This window comes from Chenopodium album, chromosome 10 (assembly GCF_948465745.1).
Source record: "Chenopodium album chromosome 10, dcCheAlbu1.1, whole genome shotgun sequence".
NCBI classification, from domain to species: domain Eukaryota; kingdom Viridiplantae; phylum Streptophyta; class Magnoliopsida; order Caryophyllales; family Amaranthaceae; genus Chenopodium; species Chenopodium album.
The window spans coordinates 57,244,557-57,264,016 of record NC_137843.1 but is presented as its reverse complement, the minus strand read 5'-3'; the positions used below and the strand labels follow the sequence as shown (position 1 = coordinate 57,264,016).

At 35.6% G+C, this 19,460-nt stretch overlaps 2 protein-coding genes, 1 long non-coding RNA gene and 1 pseudogene across 5 annotated transcripts; 1 reads left to right on the top strand and 3 right to left on the bottom strand.

Annotated features, from left to right (window-relative positions):
• Positions 1-22: 22 nt before the first annotated feature.
• LOC145565511 (type I inositol polyphosphate 5-phosphatase 13-like) lies at positions 23-4,110 on the bottom strand (annotated as a pseudogene).
• A 1,624-nt stretch (positions 4,111-5,734) lies between these two features.
• Positions 5,735-8,148, bottom strand: LOC145562657 (uncharacterized). Its single transcript, XR_014094422.1, has 3 exons — positions 7,935-8,148; positions 6,253-6,550; positions 5,735-6,080 (listed from the first exon to the last, which is right to left on the bottom strand). It is a non-coding gene; the product is annotated as an uncharacterized LOC145562657 (long non-coding RNA).
• Positions 6,313-9,237, top strand: LOC145562654 (peroxidase 5-like). Of its 2 annotated transcripts, none has more exons than XM_081623008.1 (5): positions 6,313-6,446; positions 7,383-7,638; positions 7,717-7,908; positions 7,987-8,152; positions 8,659-9,237. In XM_081623008.1, exons 2-5 carry the CDS (start codon positions 7,411-7,413, stop codon positions 9,066-9,068), a joined length of 996 nt encoding a protein of 331 aa, XP_081479134.1. In that variant the 5' UTR covers positions 6,313-6,446; positions 7,383-7,410; the 3' UTR covers positions 9,069-9,237. The 2 variants fall into 2 exon arrangements, with proteins under 2 accessions (XP_081479134.1, XP_081479135.1); XM_081623009.1 differs by having other exon boundaries at positions 6,430-6,552.
• Positions 9,238-9,261: 24 nt separating this feature from the next.
• On the bottom strand, positions 9,262-11,222 carry LOC145562655 (nascent polypeptide-associated complex subunit alpha-like protein 5). Of its 2 annotated transcripts, none has more exons than XM_081623011.1 (4): positions 11,052-11,222; positions 10,865-10,964; positions 9,936-10,048; positions 9,262-9,850 (listed from the first exon to the last, which is right to left on the bottom strand). In XM_081623011.1, exons 1-4 carry the CDS (start codon positions 11,106-11,108, stop codon positions 9,506-9,508), a joined length of 615 nt encoding a protein of 204 aa, XP_081479137.1. In that variant the 5' UTR covers positions 11,109-11,222; the 3' UTR covers positions 9,262-9,505. The 2 variants fall into 2 exon arrangements, with proteins under 2 accessions (XP_081479137.1, XP_081479136.1); XM_081623010.1 differs by having other exon boundaries at positions 9,936-10,054; positions 11,052-11,213.
• Positions 11,223-19,460: the final 8,238 nt, after the last annotated feature.

Sequence of the window (19,460 nt, the reverse complement as noted above, 5' to 3'; positions counted from 1 at the left end):
ACGCATATGTAATAGTAAGTTCTTAAACTGTATAGCCTTGCTTCGGAAACAACTCACTCTGCAACATAACATGAACAATCAATAAGAAACATATTATTCTATCATGGATTCTCAACCTTAATCCAACTCCTCCCTGCAAGTAAGGTTTAAAATCAATGTATAAGATTAGAAGTTTGCCAATTTTCCATATATTAATAAATACAATTATAATCAGAATTACTTGCAAATAGATACCAAATGCTTATCTTAATATGAACTTTATATGCAAAGTATGCTTGCATAGACTTCACATACAAGGCTATTGCGTAAAGAGGTACATGAGCAATACTGAAAAGAAGGTCTATACCTTGTTACCAATTGTTCGGCCAAAACCACAAGCAACTGCTGCAACATCAAGGTCTCCAGCATGCATCCTCAAATTCTTTCTTACCCTAAAACATAGAATAATGATTATCATACATAAACAGAAGATGGGATGCCAATCAATGTAGCATAGTTGGTTTAAGTATTGGGTCTTAGTCTAGGATCAAATCCCGTCTACATGATTGCCCTTTGTGGCTCTTTATACACCAAAAAGCAGACAGCCACCATGAATCTATCATGGCAGGAACGAGTGATGTTCAATCAAAGAAGTGGTAGCAGGGGTAAAAATGTAAGCTGCTGATACTAGGAGGTTAACATCAGGATTAAACAGTCATGCATAGTTACCAGATAGCTATGAGCAAACCAGGCCAGCGAGGTGTCGTGAACCTACACGTTCAAAAGCGATTCCTTCATCTAAGATCTTACCAATAGCTTCTTCCCAATGCTGCCCAATGGCACTCCCTTCTAGTCCTACCTGTATGTACAAGAAAAGTTTAGAAAACATCCAAAGATGCTTTTTTCTTACTTTATGCAGTACTTGAACATTCAAATTATGCAAGTAGTTTAGTAGTTGCATAACTTTCTTATGCTATAAATATCTTGTACTCATACTCGGACATAAAACAATCATACTTACCTCACCATAATTGAGGTTTTGAAAAACCTTATATTCTTCAAGAAAGAAAGAATTCAATAGAGAAGTCAAAAATATAAAGAACAAAAGGGGGATTCTCAGAGTTTCTTTTGCTGCAGACATGGCAAGGAAGCCAGCTCCCATTTCCACTTCTTGCAACCCAACCACAACAATTCCAACATCTGATACTACAGAACCTAGCCATGTTCTGAGTGCTTCAGGGTTGGCTTTCCCTTGACCAACATTCCATGATCCAACTAACATCTTATACTTTCTCCTCTCGTGTATGTCAACTCTTTTGAAGACAGTGCAGAACGTATTATACTGTCGATTGGCCCAGGGGACATAAGGTGCCATCCGCTTATACCACCATGAATAGCCATGCTGAAAACGTAACCTCCACCTATATTGCCATCTTTATAACCGGACTGCTATGAGAAACCCACCCTGCTAAAAGATTTCCTTCAAGGTCCAGCAATTGAACCACACCACTAGCATATCCTACCCATATCCTTGGACCATGGGTGCAAAAGCATAGAACAGCAGAAGGATGATGATTAAAATCTTGGACACGGTTTCCATTTGAATCCCATTGCAAAATTAAGCCATGTGAACCTCCACTCCAAATCGTCCCATCAGTAGTTAACACTAGTGCTTCAGTCTTCCTGTTATCTTCATTAAATGCCCCTGTACCTCTCTCTTGTAGCTACTCGGCGTACAGCATCTGCTGCACCCATTAAAGCATTACGCGATCTCTGCAAAAACCCCTGGGGCTTTTCTTTCTTTGACTGAGAAACAAACTTTACTTTCATCTCATCCTCTACCTGTGGTTGATCCTGTGGCGGCACTGGCATCTCAGCTCGATTTTCAACTTGGCCATCAATATCAAACACTTTAATAAGTTCCTTGGTACGAGCATCCCTACATAAGAAACCAATTATTAGGCTTATTTCTTGTATATTGCCACAACTTTCAGAACGCGAGTTTACTTTCACAAAAACTTTGTAATACAATTAATCTCAAATCAAAGAGAAAAAGACAAGATTCTTGTGATTCAAATCTTTGTATAAGCCAACTGAAAAGAATATATAAATCAAGCATATAGAATATATGGTATCATAAAGAAGATCTGCAAGCTAGAAATTAGAAGAAGGCGAGGGCATACCATAATGAGAGTGATAGAGAAGTGGCACACCACACCCTTCCTCTAGCATGATCAGACAGCGTAGCCTTAATATCTGATGAAGAAATGTTGCATACACCATTCACAGTAACTTGGCTCCTCAAGTCCACATTCGCCCTCTCAACTAGCAAGGTAGCCAAGTGCTTTTCCTCTGCTGATAGATCAGAGACAGCGATTTCTCTATCGAGTCCCATGGCCAAACTTTGATCACACCACCTTCTCCATCAGACCATAGGTCGCCTGCAGAACCAGAAAAGTCAAAGTGTATTCAACTTTGAACCCATTGTTTAAGATAATGTTATATCATTACATCAATTCTAAATTCAGCAAACTAATGTTGTCCCATTTTATTATTTCTTCAATCAAAAGATTGAAGACAAGAAATTAACTTGCAACCAAAAATGTTGACAACAACCTCAATCAAGATTATTAATTATCTCCATCCACTATAAGTTTATCAACAATTCCTTCAAATAGAACAAATGACATCGGAGCAATCTTTATCATCAATCACATTCTATGATTGAAAATACGAAATTATTGCTCCGCTTAACTCATTCTATCAACCACTTCATTTTAATAACATCACCATCACATTTAAAAAAAAAAAAAAGTAAAAAAAAACTGATAGAGAATATCCATAGAATATTCTCATCTTAGGTTTAGGATATATTTTGTATAAGATTATCTTTATATCTGTACATATCTTATAGTTACCTAATATGATTAGGTTTCTCATTGTAACCCTATAAATATTGATCAATGGAAATTCCACCATCAATTGCCAAAATAATAGTGGAAATGATCATAATTTGCCTAAATAAATTCACCCTATAAACATGAAATTAAGAACTTGATCCAAAAAACAAAAACTTGATCATTTAAATCAATTAATCAAATTCAACTACTCCCCATTTTCATCCTTAACAAACCCAAAACATCATGTATTACCATAATCAACAATGTCAATAATTTAATTGAAAAAAAATCCAGCTAATATTAACCCACCAAAAAAAAATCCAATTGTTTAATTTAATTACCATAGCAAGACATGATCATGGCAAGAACAGGTCCTTTATGAGCTTGCCAAACAAGACCTTCACGAAACGGTGGTGACGACGAATCATCAGAACAATTCTCAATCGGATCCATCTTCCATGACCGAATCTTACCATCCTTATATCCAGTCCAAACTCCAAACCAGCCTATTTCCATGATCAACAACCACACACATTGTAGGCGAAGTCACAGCCGACTCATAAAACGGCGACGTATCCTTATCCCCCTTTTACCTTTCCCGCCAGAACCGGCACCGGCCTCGTAAGCATCCCGAAACCAGAACCTCACCCCATTCTCCTGCCCTGCCCACAGCTGACTCTCCGTACACCCTATGGTACGCAATAACCTCCCCACCTGAGTCTCCCTCAAGGGGTGAGGCCGGAGCTCCAATGCAGGGGGCCGTGTCGGGTGCACAGCAGACCTCGTCGGAGCCTTAAAAATCCCGGTCCCGCCACTTGCGGTGAACTCCGCCATTGCGGAGGGCTGATCATCTTCACTAGTGTTGTTTGAACAGGTGGATGACATGGTGGTAGAAGGGAGCGAGAAGGAGTGATCATACCTCGGGTTCGAACCGGGGCATAAGATGGAAGCGTAAGGGAAGAAATCACCGTCGTTGTAGAACGGCCCACCAAGGTGGCGTTGGTGGTTTGACATTGCATTGGAGATTCGTGCTTCGTCGAGGGCCGGATTGGTTACGGAGCTGGTTTGCCCGCTTCAATGAAGTGTCGTTAGCGGCGGCGGTTGCGATGGCGCCGGCGGTGGAAGCGGTGGTGCCTTGACGGTGTTGGGAGCTGAGAGAATGGGCTTTCCGGTTGGCGGGGCCGCCATTGTTTGGGAGAGATAATAACACATCGCGGTCTTCGTTGTCCATTAATGGCGGGAAGTTATTGACTTTTCCTAGCTGCCCGGTTTGATGGTTGATTAACTTGATCACAGAAAAAATTATAAAGTATTAAAAGTACATAAAAATAAAAATAACAATAATAAGGGATTGTTCTCATATGTTTATTTTCATTTCAATTCAGTTCTTAATTTCCTTCTCTTATAAAATATTCAGTTCAGTTCATTCTAGCTGATTTCAGTCTATTAGAACAAGCCCGAATAGTACTTAACTAATAAAAGGATGAATTTTGTGGAAATAGAAGAAGGTGGTAGAATTAGAAGGCAAGAGAGAGGGTGCACTGATAGAAAAATACATATCCCCACCGGTTCAAACCCCCTATGCCACCGGTTTTGAACCGGTGGGCATTTGAGGGGTGCCAAAAATAAAATTAAATGCCACCGATTTAAAACCGCTGGCAATTCTTTAATTTGGCACCGGTTAACCAGTGGCAATTCTTTAATTTTAGCACCAGTTAATCGGTGACAATTATGTAATATATATATATATATATATATATAAATGAATATATATATATTTATATATATATATATATTTATATATATATATATATATATTTATATATATATATATATATATTCATTTAAAAACGAGAAGACACTTAAATATAATCATAATTATATAACTAATATATAAAGCTAAACTTTTAGCCAAATCACGAGACAGTGACACTTAGCGTTTCAATTTTTCGCCAAGTGTAGCGTCACGTTGGATAGACTTAGATAGATTTCATAGGATAAAAAAAAAATATAAGTTTAGAATTCTATTTTCAATCAAATTTGGATACCAACTATAATTTAGGATAAAATTGTTAGTTTAGAGTTTTATTTTCGATGAAATACCAATATTTCAGATGTACAAATTGAAATTTAATTTTATTCAAAACAAATTTTTAGATTATAATTCTCAAAAATATCATATAAATTTATTTTTTATATCATAATATTTTTTTGAAGCGGAGGAAGCAGTTCAATCGTAAAATATTCATTTTTAATATATACTAAACGTAAAATATTTTTTAACGCCAAGGATTGCATTTGCATGCAAGAGAGTTGTTCATTTGGAGTTGCCCACTTTAAAGAAAAGATGATAAAATAAAATTAAGAATAAAATGTTTAAAAGAGGGATTTGACAGTGAATTTATAATCTTTTGTATATTACAATTATTCTCTAGCATAAGGCATTTTTTTGCGGTTCCTTTTCTCATACTGAGGTCTAGTCTTTGGACACAGTTGCTTGCTAGCCAAAATTGAGAGATAGTGGTACTCCGTTTGTCCATAACTAGCTGTTACACTGTTCCATCATAAGTATTTGTCAAAATTTGACTATATTGCTACATCCCCTTCTCTCCCTCAGTCATTCTAATGAGGGTATCATGAGAAATCTGTTTTTGACTATATTGCTGGCTACTTGTTTTTCACTTGCTGATCGATGGGTTCTTCCCTCCAAGAACGATCTGCTCTAGTTATTGGTTGAAGTAGTCTTGGCCATGGCATGGGTCTCTTCACATTTTTAAATCTATTTAAATTACAAGATATAAAAAAAAAAAATTGGTGTACGCCAAACAAACCAACCATAGAAGAGTAGTTGGGAGAGGATTTTGATATTGATTTTCATTGCTGAAGTTATTTTTGCACTTAACCTTCAAAATTACATCAAGAAGATGAAAAATAATGAATTTTCATTTAGTTACAAGCTTTCAATCATATTCTGGTGCTGAACAAAGAATGAGGCCATATGTACATGAACTCCATTCAGTTTGGACAGTGGCGTCTTACTAATGCAGCTGGAATTGACCATCAAAATTCACATGCCATCTTCTCGTGCCAATTTCAATTCTGGTTCCGAATTTTGGGACCCGATTCCAACCAATTCCAAGTTCGGGTCCTAAAATTTTGACCGCGTACCCAGTTTGCTCACCCCTACTTGTATCCTCTGAGCTGCACATATATAAGCAAGGTTAAGATTAAGATATGAGCTAAACTTATCGCATTACCTTTCTAGTCCTTTTACTCTCTTATGTCATCAGAAAAGAGGAACACTAAAGAAAGGAAAGTTGAATTATTATGGTTTAGTATAGATTACTCTTGTTCCTAATCCTAGTGTAATTACCTTTGAGGAGGAGAGGACATAAACATGGAGGCAAGCTTAACAACATCTTTGTGGCAGTTGATGACATGATTGAAGCACAAATAACGTCCGTATGATGAGACTTCTTCAAAGATGCGAATATGGGCATCCACCAAAAACCAGAGATCTACAGCCGCAAGAACTCCATTTTCGTACATCTCAGCTGCACCTTTTAGGTAAGACGGAAAACTCTTTTTGCTGTTATTTGCAGCAGGATGAGCAGCAGAAGTTTTACGCAAGTTATTATCTAACAACAGCCCAGAAATTGGTTTATAACCATCTGTAAGGAAAAATTCAAGTTATTTATTTATTTATTTTTTATTTTTTTTTAATTAAACATTCAAACACAGCCCAGAAATTGGTTTATAAACCAGTACACAGGACACTGCTGGTGTGATACAAGCATTAAACTTATTTTTTTAAAAAAAAAAATTATATTTATTTACAAATACGCCCCTATGTGAGGAAAATCATAGCTACTTCCAAGTAAACAATCAGTTATGTGCTTCCATGCCTTCATAGTAGCTAGGAGTATTGTCTTTATCACTGTTCCTAAACCCCCAATAATGCAATGTTACCATTTAGAAGAAAAAAAAATAAAAACCCTTCCCCTTTCCAGTTTCCATAGGACCCATAATCCCCCTTCTTCCGAAAAACCAAAAAGGAGCCTCACCCAACTTCCCTAGATTCTAACCGAAACGAAGCATCCTTTGTACAGACACTTATTGTTAACTCTAGTATTCTCAGCCTAATAGTCAGCATACTAATGAGAGCAATGCATGTTTGAATCGTACACTGACAGATTAACTATATCAGAATATCAAAACTATTGGTCCCATAGTATACCCAGTTCAACAGCTATCATTGGCATCTTGTGCACTGAAGTCAATAGAATCAAGGCATGCCTACTTCAGGGAGCTCATACAATGCATATCACATAATCCATAACAAAAATTAATAGACAGCATAATTACTATCAGAATCATTGTAATTGTCTTTTTCCAACTAAAAGTTTTATGTGCTCAAACTAAACAAAGCAAATGTGCTGTCTAACACCACACTAATATGAATTTTTTTCTTCCACTTATAAAATGGGACAACTGTGTGTTTAGGTTCTCCAAGATTGAAGCAAAGTAAAGAATGAGTCTAATGATTCCCCATCACTCTTCAATCCTCTTTCGTGTTCTGTTTTTGGCTCTTTCTTGTCTAAGTGCTCAGACAGAAGCGCAACTTAAAGTTGGGTTTTATAGTGAATCAAGTGAATCAGCAGAGCGTATTGTGAATGAAGAAGTTACGAAGGGGTTTATGAAAGACAAAGGAGTTGCCCCCGGTTTAGTCAGAATGCACTTTCATGACTGCTTTGTCAGAGTAAGTTGGTTAAACTTTTACTGTATTATCAATTCGATTAATTGAAGTTTCCCTAAGTTCCCTCTCTTCTGATACCAGGGTTGTGATGCATCCATTCTCATTGACTCCAATTCCTCAAACACAGCTGAGAAGGATTCATTTGTAAACAATCCTAGCCTTCGAGGATTTAAAATCATTGACAATGCAAAGACTAGACTTGAAACTGAATGCAAAGGGGTCGTATCATGTGCAGACATTTTAGCTTTTGCAGCCAGAGACAGCGTAGTAATAGTAAGTAAGAATTTTTATTTCTTTACCAGAGAACAGTTAATTTTGTAGTCTGCTGCATAACTTTGATCAGTTTCACAGACAAAAGGGCCAGTTTATGATGTTCCGGTTGGGAGAAGGGATGGAAGAGTCTCTTTAGCTTCAGAGGTGCTACGAGACATCCCTGGACCTTCACTGAATGTTGACCAACTTACACAGAGCTTCGCGAACAGAAATCTGACACAGGAAGAAATGGTCACCCTATCAGGTATCAATATCAGAAAAGAGCATAGAGGGTGAATTTTTCTTTAACTTAGGTTAGACTTTCAAACAGAAACAGCCAGGCCAAATTTACCAAAGCTAACAGACTAATTTACTATTCAGTTACGAGTCAGAGTCCTGAAACAAAGAAGTCAAATAATGTCTCCTATCTAAAGGTCCTAATAAACAGCTTTTAGTTTTCAAGCAGACCCATCAATTAGAAATTTAGAATCTTAGATAATACTCTCATTAACTCTTCTATGTTAGCTATCCAGTGATAAACTATGGAGTAGCAAATAAAAACCAAATCCATTTTTGCTAGTCATGACAGGTATTGAATAGCTATCAACAAACACAAAGGTCGAACTGGGTTCTAGATATAAAAATCTTCCTATTTATACCAAAATTTATTTGCTTGCTTAAGTCTTGAACAATTGAGCTTGAACCTAAGTCTTTACTCTTTTGAGGACTTTAATCTGACATCAAATTTCATAAACCCAATCTTGAACACAGGCGCCCATACAATTGGCCAATCTCATTGCACATCCATCAGCAACAGGCTATACAACTTCAATGGAACAAATGGGACAGATCCTACTCTGGATTCTAAATATGCAGGACAACTGCAGCAACAGTGCCCGCAAGGAAGCAAGGATTCTAGCCTAGTCGTTCCAATGAACCCTGGTAGCCCATTAGTCACAGATGTAGGCTACTACCAGGACATCTTATCCAACCGCAGCTTGTTCACATCTGATCAGACCCTCTTGACAAACTCCAACACAGCTAGTGAGGTGAATCAGAATGCAATGAATCAGTCATTGTGGATGAGAAAGTTTGCAGCAGTAATGGTTAAGATGGGTCAGATAGATGTTCTTATTGGCATGTCTGGTGAAATCCGGACAAACTGTAGGGTAATTAATTAGAAAAGATTATTTTATATTTATATTCTTTGTAATCAGGAAACTTACTGGTTTGATAGTATTAGTAATTTATACCGTTTAGAAATTACTCAATAAAATGTGGACACATTAATCCAAATCCGTCAATTTAAAGTGTTATTCAATTGTTCATATTTCTAGTTCCAAATATAAGGATACACCTTGAACAACTGGTCAATCAACAAGTAAAACATCTAAAGATTGTATAAACCCCAATCAAATAAATAGAAAGCTACTGCAACTTTGAGGCAACAAAACCATTATATTATCAAAAGGCAAATCCAAAATAAATAGAATTGGCAGCAGTTCGAAAATGCATAACCTCATCACTAGAATGTTTAGGCCCAAAGAAGAATAATAAAGCTAGAATGGGCAATTAAACTCCCGAGGAGTGGAATCAATGAGCAGGTAAGATTGCCGACCTAAGCAGTGAGCTCCATGATAGCACCAACGATGTCACCATCATGAGCCTTGAGTGCATTGACAGCCTTGCCCTTCGAAACCCCAGCTTGAGTCATAACCAACTCAATGTCTCGAGGCTCTACCCCTGTTTCATCGATCTCTTCTTCCTCTTCTTGGGCAGCAGCAGTGGCAGCAGAAGCTTCTGAGTTGGCCATCATTGATGACATATCAGGGAGTCTGAACTGTTGGGCAGCTTGAGTTTGCAACTGAGAGCTCAAGTCTTCGATCTTGGCCTCACCAAATATGACATAGGTTTCAGAGTAAGGGCTCTTGAACACATCAGGCTTTGAAATGAAAAACAATATCTGTAATCCCAACACACTAATGTCAGACCATTACATGTTCAAAAACACCTGTTATCAATAACGTTTCATAAGGAAAAATTCTTACATTTTTGGCTCTCTTTATGGTGACCCGGCTTACACCTGAGACAGGTTTCAATCCTAGTTTCAACATTGCTTTACGACTCTTCTTCTCACTCCTGCTCTGCTTGATACCCTCAGCTGAGGCTAAATGGATACAACAAATCACAGGATAAAATAATTAGCACTCAAGCATTAAGAGCACGTAAAACCCATCAACCCTCAACCCTAGAAATAGAAACAAATCATTCACATCAGTATATAACATACAGTAAGAGTTCTTCAAAATAATCAAACAAATAAAACCCAGATTCCCAGCCTAACTGATAAGACATATGTTGCTCAAGCTTATACAACAAAACGTACACGAACAACAATCAAGCAATATAGCACACCAATAATCCTAACAGCTAACCAATCAAGCTACAAGAATTTCAATATATCAGGTCCAGTTTCTATCCAAAATTCAGGAACCCTAAAACACCAAGCTTCCCAATTCTTCATACATCACACAGCAAAAAAAAAAAGTCACCAAAACTGCCAAAATCAAACAAATCCCGAGTTCCAAGTCCAACACATATCTTCAATTTCACTCAATCCTCAATTTAAAAAAAAACCAAACATTCTAACAAAGTTAAAATTCCTAGCTTATCACTCAAGATAACACAATGTTGCAATTTTCACGTTCAAATTTCATCAGAATTTCAATTCAACAGCCCTTATCCTATTATAAATAAGCCCCATTCCAACAAATAACACAACCCAATTAAGCACAAATGTTTGAAATAACACACAAAAAGTTCAGCGTCACATATATGAACCAAATAAGAAACTTTACGAAAAAATAAGAGCCATAAACCCTAAGTAAGAATATTGAACAAACAAAAACAAAAACAAAATTTAAAATCGAAAGACATAAAATTTATAAAAGATAAAGAACAAAAAAAAGAAAATTACTTAAGGTAGTGTCATCCTCCTCATCATAATCGTCGTCATCATCTTCATCGTCATCCTCATGTTCATCCTCCTTAACATCTTCAACAATTACTTCATCTTTCTGCAAAATTCAGATAAATAAATGCAAATAGAATCAATACCCAATAAAATTAAACCCAGAAAATTGGTAATTGAGAATGAAATATACCTCCTCTTCTTTAACGGGAACAGGAATTTGTTCTTCTTCAACAACTGGAACAGTCATGGTGGTGGGATATGTGTGATTTTCTCTCTCTTCTGGTAGAAGATGATGAGTGGCAGAGGGAAGGAGTGAAAGGAGTGAGCTTTTTTGGTTTTTAGTTTTAATAATGGGGTTTTGAAGAATGAAGATAAACTTGGTTTGTGAGAGAAAAAGACGTCTGGGTAATTGGGTATTTTATGTCTATTTCAATTGTTGGGCTTTTAGCCTTATAAAGTAGTCACTTGTTAGGGCTTGTATGGTTCATCTTATATTTGCTTATATGAACTTATTTAATCTGATGTGGTTTGATATGATTTGGTTTGAATTGAATGTCATATATATATATATATATATATATATATATATATATATATATATATATATATATATATATATATATATATATATATATATATATATATATATATATAACTTTCTTATTTTTTTTTGAAACAAAGCAACCAAAGGAGCATCTAGCTTTCATTCATATTTAACTAAACATTGACCTTAAATGTATGATAATCTATACGGAAAAATATATCAAGTAGAGTCTTGTCAAATTAGTAATAATGTGTTTTTTTTATTAATATGTGATTTTCACAATTTTTTTCATTATGTAATTAAAGATATTTAGCGCTAAAAAATTGCACATCAAACGATGGTGTAATTTGAACTTATTTTTTCTGATCTGATCTGAATTTTTTTTTTTTTAAAATAAGTAAAAATAAGGTGAAAAAAGCAAGGCTTTAGTCATGACTTTACAGGACAGTTTCATTCACCTTATTTTCACTTATTTTAAGTTTAATAAATTTAGCTAAGTTTAGTTTGGAAAAAATAACTTATGATAAGGTTGTTCAAATTCAAATTACAATCCCAGTCAAAAAAAAAAAAAAAAAAAAAAAAAAAAAGTCAAATTACAACTAAAATGGTTTATATATTTTTTATTTAAGGGTATAATTATAGATTTATAGCTATAAATGGAAATGAGAAATATATTTTCGGACTCTAAAAAAGAGAATGTGAAAAGTAATAAGGGACGAATGGAACACTTTCTATTATTATAAAATAAATAAATAAAAATTAAAAAAAAAAGGGACGAGTGGAACACTTTCTATTATTATAAAGAATTGTTATATATGTTTTTCAGAAAGGTAAAGCATGCATCACATGCATTTAAAGCTTTATAATTGAAACCAATGTTACGAGTAAGTCATCATCAAATCTTTTTTTTTTTTTTTTTGATGTAAAAACTAGTGATGAGTCATCACAAAATTTGCATAGAGTTGAAACAAGTCCACTTTTCTTGAATCAAAAAGTAAGATAAGGGAATGAATAGAGGTGTCAATTCGGGCATTGGATCGGCTTCCATAAAGCTAGGTCAAGTTTATTTTAAATTAAAACCATGCTAAAATATTGTATTCATGTAAAAATATAAAATTGATTTTTTTTTTTTTTAAGCGGTTTCTATTGAATCAGTTTTTGACAACTCTAGAAACAAGGTGGGAAGAGATTAAGATACATGAAATTAAGAAACTCTTGTACGGAGTATGGATTTTTATAGGACATTCATAAAATTGGAGGGAGATCATCGAGGAGACAGAAGAAAGAGATTTAAACCACCAAAATCCCCAAAGCTTTTGTGAAACAGAGTTTGGACCCTAAAATTACTTAATAGTCTTCCTGCTCCTTTGTTAGAACAACATTCCATACATCTTCCTTGCTTAATCTTGTCGGTGTCTTCGAGCATACAAAAACCAATCTTCAATCTTCAGATCCTAAGCATCCAATCACTCACTGGACGCGATGTACGGTTTACACTTCCTTCGTAAACCTTGTTACCAGTAGCATCACAATGCTTCGCAGCAATGTTTGAAGACTTTTTGGCCCATTTCTTGCAAGGTGCTGGGCTATCACAAACACAGCAATAGCACTGCAATTATACCAAGAAGCCGATCAGACATATCGAATGCTTAATCAAAGAAACAACTGTCTACCATCTAACAAAAAGAGGTAATGATATTAGCAATGAGAGACAGATAATATTAGCAAAGAGTACCATTTTGCAGTGAGTTTCGTGGCGAGTTTTGTTAAAAGGGTGGACGACACAGAGGTGCCTTGGATGTGGATAGTCTCTACAAGCCACCTGCCAATTATTTTAAAAGGGACATTATTATCATCAACATCATTACAGAAAACCAATTAACCAAACATACAAACTTTTATTTGTAGGAAATGTACACAACTATTTACAAATATTACTGACAAAAATAGACAGCAGGTTATATAGGATCATTAAACTAATACTACCTGGCCTTTTTCGGTGACAACAGCAATGTTAGGATCTTGAACTTCTTCTAGGCACTTGGAGAGTGAAGAAAGATCAAATGACTCATAGGGATCGAACTCCAATATAAAGCAATCTTCAACCTTTTCGATATCCTTTATTCGTTTCTTATTCTTCAGACAAAATACTGATCTCATGGGAGGTTGCTCATCAGCAAGAGGTGGTGAAACAATGATACTCATCACTTTCCTTTCAAAGTTACTGGAAATTATATTATGTATCAAGAAACATTTTTGTTCAATAATATTATGCAAGCAATTAAAAATTTCAGTACTAGTAATTAGTAAATAATACAATTACCTGCTGGATTTCTCTTCCAACAATTTAAGAAAGAAAGTTATCTGTGATTAAAAAAAGAAACGATTTAGCATATTTCAATGTATTTGAAGAAACATAATGAGGCACATTTGATAGATGTACGTCCAACTATTAGTAAATATAGGTGTCGCATATATACTTGTTTATGAGGGGTCGGGACAATATTCATAGAATCATACACATAAGTTAAAACGGAGTATACCAAATCAGTAGTTAAGGCACTTGCAGTGACGCTCTTAGGCAGACGAGCACTCTGAACTATAATTTTGTCCCTGCGCTGCACATTGAGTGGTGCTTCTTTTGGGGTTCGCATCGATACTACATGTAATTGAAAAGTGATTAACTTCTTCAAATTACTGTAATATGAAGTACAAGTACATATTCATATACAAGAATACAACACCAGATATACAAATATATATATGACGACTACTCCCTAATCTCTATTATAAGCAAGCTGATTTCCAACAGATGATCTTAAAGTTCTGATGCTACAATTCGTTCATGGTAGAGAAGTAAACAAACCTGTTATGTCACATGTCGCTTTAGGAAGTATGCACCCGGCTATGGGGTGTATAGAATACTTGCCAGAATTTGTTCGCATTCTTTTGATCTTGCTCCACGCATACAGAAAATATTAATCAATTAACTAGCTAGCTAGGATTCTTTCTGAATACAAATAATACTGTAATTCCTATAACATCAACTTAGTAAATTAAAACTACCCTGAATACAACAAGGTTGTCTGTTTTGTTCGTCAGATCCATAGAACGAGAGATCTTCTTCCCCAAGTCAGCTGTATATGTAGGTTGATAGGAAAACAACAAAGAGGTTAACCAGGAAAAGCCGAGTTTGAATACCTTAAAGATGCACGAGTGCATGACTACAGGAATACAGAGCAATAATCAAAGTTAACACAAGTTTGGGGCTAACATTATAACCCAGCACTTACAGGTGTTACAACTAGGGAACTCGAGCTCAGCCAGGGCAATAGCAAGAATCGAAGGGACCTGTTTTTCTGACATTTGTCGCTGCATTCTCTGTTTTCCTGATAAAAAAAATTTCAGGCACAACTCAAATCATAAGGAGACTCATCAAATGACTCGCCAAATTGTTATATTATCAAAAAAGGATTAGCATGAAAAACTGCAACTGAAGTTTATTGAAAGACTTTGACTAATCAATGATATGAAAAGGCTCAAAAATCGTTACAAATTCCTGTATTGCAAGGAGTAGTAAGTAGAGTAATGTTATCCTTTTCACATTCTTTCTTCTGTGTGTTTGTGGGAGTTTTGGGTGGAAAACAAGTGGTCAAACAGTTAGAAAACGTTCAAAATAGATCTAATAATTTATCAAGTTTCTCTAGAATAATTAACCTAAACACAGCATGAATGCTTTATTACAAAACTGCTTATAGACTTATAAGGTACATGAATCGATTAACTTTGTGCAATGAATCACAAAACCTCCACTCAGCAACATAAATAACAACCACTACACGGCTACACCATCTACACATGCTCTTATCCTATGTTCTCTCCACCTGAAACGTGTTTTAATCTACTCCGGATATTCATGTCTACCTTGGTTTGGTCTGAATTTTTTCCGGCGTAATCAATCTTTAGTTTTTATGTGTACTTGTATTTTCCAAGTAACTACTTTCATAACTTGTACTTCGTATGTTATTAACAAATATAGCATTAAGCAAGTTAATAAAAGGTCCAGTGTGAACCATTTAGGTCTATTATGATTTGGTAGATTAAAGTGATATTATACCATTATATTCCTGCAATAAAAGAAAGAAAGCATAGCCTTGGCTATAAATTGACAAATGCCTTCAATATTCAAATTCCAGAATCTGCATTGAACCCCAAGTGGATTCAGAACAGAGTTTAGAACCATTCTGCTCTCAGATGGTGTATTTCAGAACAGAGTTTCCTATCAAGAGGGTTGATGACAAAGTCTCCTGCTGAGATGATTAGTACCAAATGCAAATAATTACGACGACAGTTCGCAAGTTCACCTGAGAGGTCTGGATTACTTATAAGTAGTAGCATCAGAGATATCAACACAACACTTACATACATAAACTATTCACAAGTCATCAAAACAGGCAGCTAGATGTGTCTTTAAGGCCAAGTTAATTTGACTTCATACACCATTTTTTCAACTCAGAGTCTCAGACTGCTCCATAAGGTTTCAAAAAACAACATTCATTCCTCCTACACCATGAAATGCAGTACAAGGGATTTCTAGCTTAGGCGCGCAGCACTCTCCGTTTTGAGGAGCGATTGAGCCTGCGTAGTGATTTCCAATGCGGATTTTGGGGTGTAGCACTACAGTGAACCGACCAGTGCTTGCATGGGGCAGGTATATCACAAACATAGCAGTAGCACTGCAATTCAACCATCACATATACCACAATACAATGAAGTCAATCAAATTTGCCTTACATAAAGAAGAGAACTTGATCATGTAAACAACTTCAGCAAGAATAACATAAGCAATGGAAAAGCTAAGATAACTAGGAAATTGTACAGCAACGACATCAAAACCCCGAGGCCAGGATTAGGCCATGTCAAGCACAAGGCGAGATGAGAGTAGACAAAAATAATGTATTCAAGTAAGAGTAGACAAAAATAATCTATTGTGGAAGGTTATTTATTTATTTTTCTTTCAATGTGTTCCTTCTTTTGCATATAAACATAGGGTATAAAGACTATAATCACATCCAATTGGTTGACATTAATCAAAGTAACACAAAATTTGACACAGTACAATGCCACACTTTAGTCTCTACAATTGATACATCAGGTTAGCAAGTCATCTTAAGTCACATTACCAATATACTTGATTGATGGAGCAACTAACACAAACCAAGTACGATGTCAAGCTAAGCTAAGTCTAGTGAGAAAGATTGCACTAGACCTTAAGGTTGATTGGGGACCCTGGTGTTCAATCCTCACCAGAGGCACTTTGAGGGTGGAGGTCTCTTACCCGGGTTGAGGTTTAGTTAGTGTCATTTTCCTTACTTTTAACTTGTATTTGCCATTTAAATAAACACCATAAACGATAAATAAATTTAAGACTTTTCCAATGTCACGAGCACGAAAGATTTAAACACAAAAATCAATATATGAATCACCAACAACAAATAAAATCCTAGAATCTAGCATTTACCCAAAGACTTTTCCAATGTCAAGAGCACTAGAGATTTAAACACAAAAGTCAATTTATGAATCTCCAACAACAATTAAAATCCTAGAATCTAAGAGTAGGATTTACCCGGGTTGATATAAGGTTACCTTATAAAAACACACCATGTATGATAAATAAATTTAAGAATTTTCCAATGTCACGAGCACTAAAGATTAAAACACAAAGATCAATATATGAATCACCAACAACAAATAAACCCTAGATTCTATCTCAAAACCAAATGGCAATCGAAAGAGTAAAATTCTACATAGATAAGAACTAGGAAGAAATAAATATACCCGTTTACAGTACTTGATGTGAATCGTTTTAGGAAACGGGTAGCGTGCACAAAGATGCCTAGAACGTGGGTAGTCTTCAAGAGCCACCTGCAAGAAAGGCCACAATCATCACAACAAAATAACAACAATATAAGCTAAAGATAAATTAAAACTACCTTTCCCTTTTCAGCTGTAATGTAAACATCATCATATTTGTTGCAAGAATAAGACTTTCTAGTTTCATAAGGATTAAAGTCCAAAATGAAACAGTCATAGAGCTTTTCAATCAATTTCATGTCCATATTTCTCTTCATCACAAACATGGGTTGTCTCCTGATTTTGTGCTTCTGGCGGGAATGAGTTGCTAGCAGAGAAGGATATAGACGAGGAGTACTATTTTTAAGATGGAGTTGATGATGATAACATTTTTGTGCCATGATTTTTGATGATTTTGTAGCTTTTAAAATGGAGAAGAAGAATGAATGAATTTGTGGGGAGATGTGTAGTGTGGAGTATTTAACCAACCTTTGTCCACTATGCATCCCATGTAGAGGTGTCAATTCGGATAACCGGATGGAGTTTGGGTCGGGTCTGTTCGGGTCGGGTCTGTTCGGATCAAAATTATCCTTTTAACTCGGATTGGGTCGGATCGGGTCAAATTCGGGTCGGGTCAAATTCGGGTCATGGTCTATCGAGTCCGGGTCGGATATGGGTCGGGTCAACTCTAGATCGGTTCGAATAAATTTGGATCGGGTTTAAAACGGGTTTAACCGGATAACTTCGGGTCGGATGAATTTGGGTCGGGTTGATTACGATTCCGATGATTTCAGTTCGGTCAAGTTCGGTTTGATTAAGATAAGGTTGATCCGTTGATTCATTAAATGGTCAGTTTCAATTCAATGCCTTTTTGTGTTTGGCTGGATTTTGGTCGAGCTGACCAAATTCATATCCAAATAAGATTATTTTTAATCTAGAGATATTATTGAGTTTTTACCTTATTATTGGTTCAATATGATTATTAATTACGAAGCACGAAGTTTTAGTTTTCTCATTTGATCAAGTTATGTATAATTTTTATCTTAAAGGAAATTGAGATTGAAAAATTATCGATAACTTATCATACCTATATAAGTGAGACCGAGCTAGTGATATATTGACGAGTAATAGTTACATATGGTGATATATACAAAAAAGAATATCAATTTTTTAAGGTTATTACAGGGTGACAACTCTTCATCAATTGTACAATCTTATGAGGTTATGAGTTCTGTACTATTAGTTTAGTTTATTACTAATTCAATTTGTATAAGATATTTGTTAGAGTTGTTAGAATTACTTTATTAGTAATTCAATTTTTATATTAAAAACTTGACATCATACTTATTGATAGTTAATTGTTACTATGTACATTCTTTTTATTTGAGCATAAATTATTGCATATGTATGTAGTGTGTATATAACTGTACGATGTATAATGCCTATAATTCTAGGATAATGCACAATTGTAGAGGAAGTAGTAATGAAGGAATGTTATGTATTTGTAAATACATAACAATGATTAAAATGTTCTAAAAACACATGGTAGAGAGAGAAAAAAAAGGAGAGAGATAGGAAGAGAGAGCTCTTTATATGGACCCCACCTACTTTTTGGTCAGATTGTCTCACGTGATGGGTTTGTAGTAAACTTAAGACTCCAGGCTATTTCTTTGTAGTAAAAAAGTTAACTTATTAATAATTAGTAAATATATAGTATAAGAACTTGAATAAAAAGGTCAATAATCAATTATGGTCGGGTTAAATTCGGATCGGGTAAAAATCAAATCGAGTTAAAATCGGGTCGGGTTAATATCAGTTCGGGTCAAAACAGATCGGATCTGATCGGTTATTTGTCGGGTTAATTTCGGTTCGGGATGAGCTCAGGTCGGGTCAAATCGGTTCGGGTTGAGTTCAGGTCGGGTCAAATTGGATTCGGGTTGAGTTCAGGTCGGATCAAATCGGTGGCGGGTTAAGTTCAGATCGGGTCAAGTTCGGATTCGGGTTGAGTTCAGTTCGGTTACAGTTCGGGTTTGAGTCTTGAATTTCTCGGATCAAATCGGATCGGTTACAATTCGAAACGGATAATTTTTTTCGGGTCGGTTCGGGTTTGACACCTCTAATCCCATGTTTCCCCACTCATATAGTCATGTGACTCATGTCCAAAATAAAAGGGTTGTGATACCGTATTAGACTTTGTTTAGT

What these genes read in the sequence shown, in the direction of transcription:
- LOC145562654 (XM_081623008.1), top strand. Translation starts at nt 7,411, where the DNA reads ATGAGTCTAATGATTCCCCATCACTCTTCAATCCTCTTTCGTGTTCTG. An exon ending in CCAGAGACAGCGTAGTAATA is followed by an intron (nt 7,909 to 7,986) that starts GTAAGTAAGAAT and finishes TCAGTTTCACAG; the next exon opens with ACAAAAGGGCCAGTTTATGA. An exon ending in AGAAATGGTCACCCTATCAG is followed by an intron (nt 8,153 to 8,658) that starts GTATCAATATCA and finishes TCTTGAACACAG; the next exon opens with GCGCCCATACAATTGGCCAA.
- LOC145562655 (XM_081623010.1), bottom strand. Translation starts at nt 11,108, where the DNA reads ATGACTGTTCCAGTTGTTGAAGAAGAACAAATTCCTGTTCCCGTTAAA. An exon ending in TTCCCGTTAAAGAAGAGGAG is followed by an intron (nt 10,965 to 11,051) that starts GTATATTTCATT and finishes TGAATTTTGCAG; the next exon opens with AAAGATGAAGTAATTGTTGA. An exon ending in GGAGGATGACACTACCTTAA is followed by an intron (nt 10,055 to 10,864) that starts GTAATTTTCTTT and finishes GTATCCATTTAG; the next exon opens with CCTCAGCTGAGGGTATCAAG.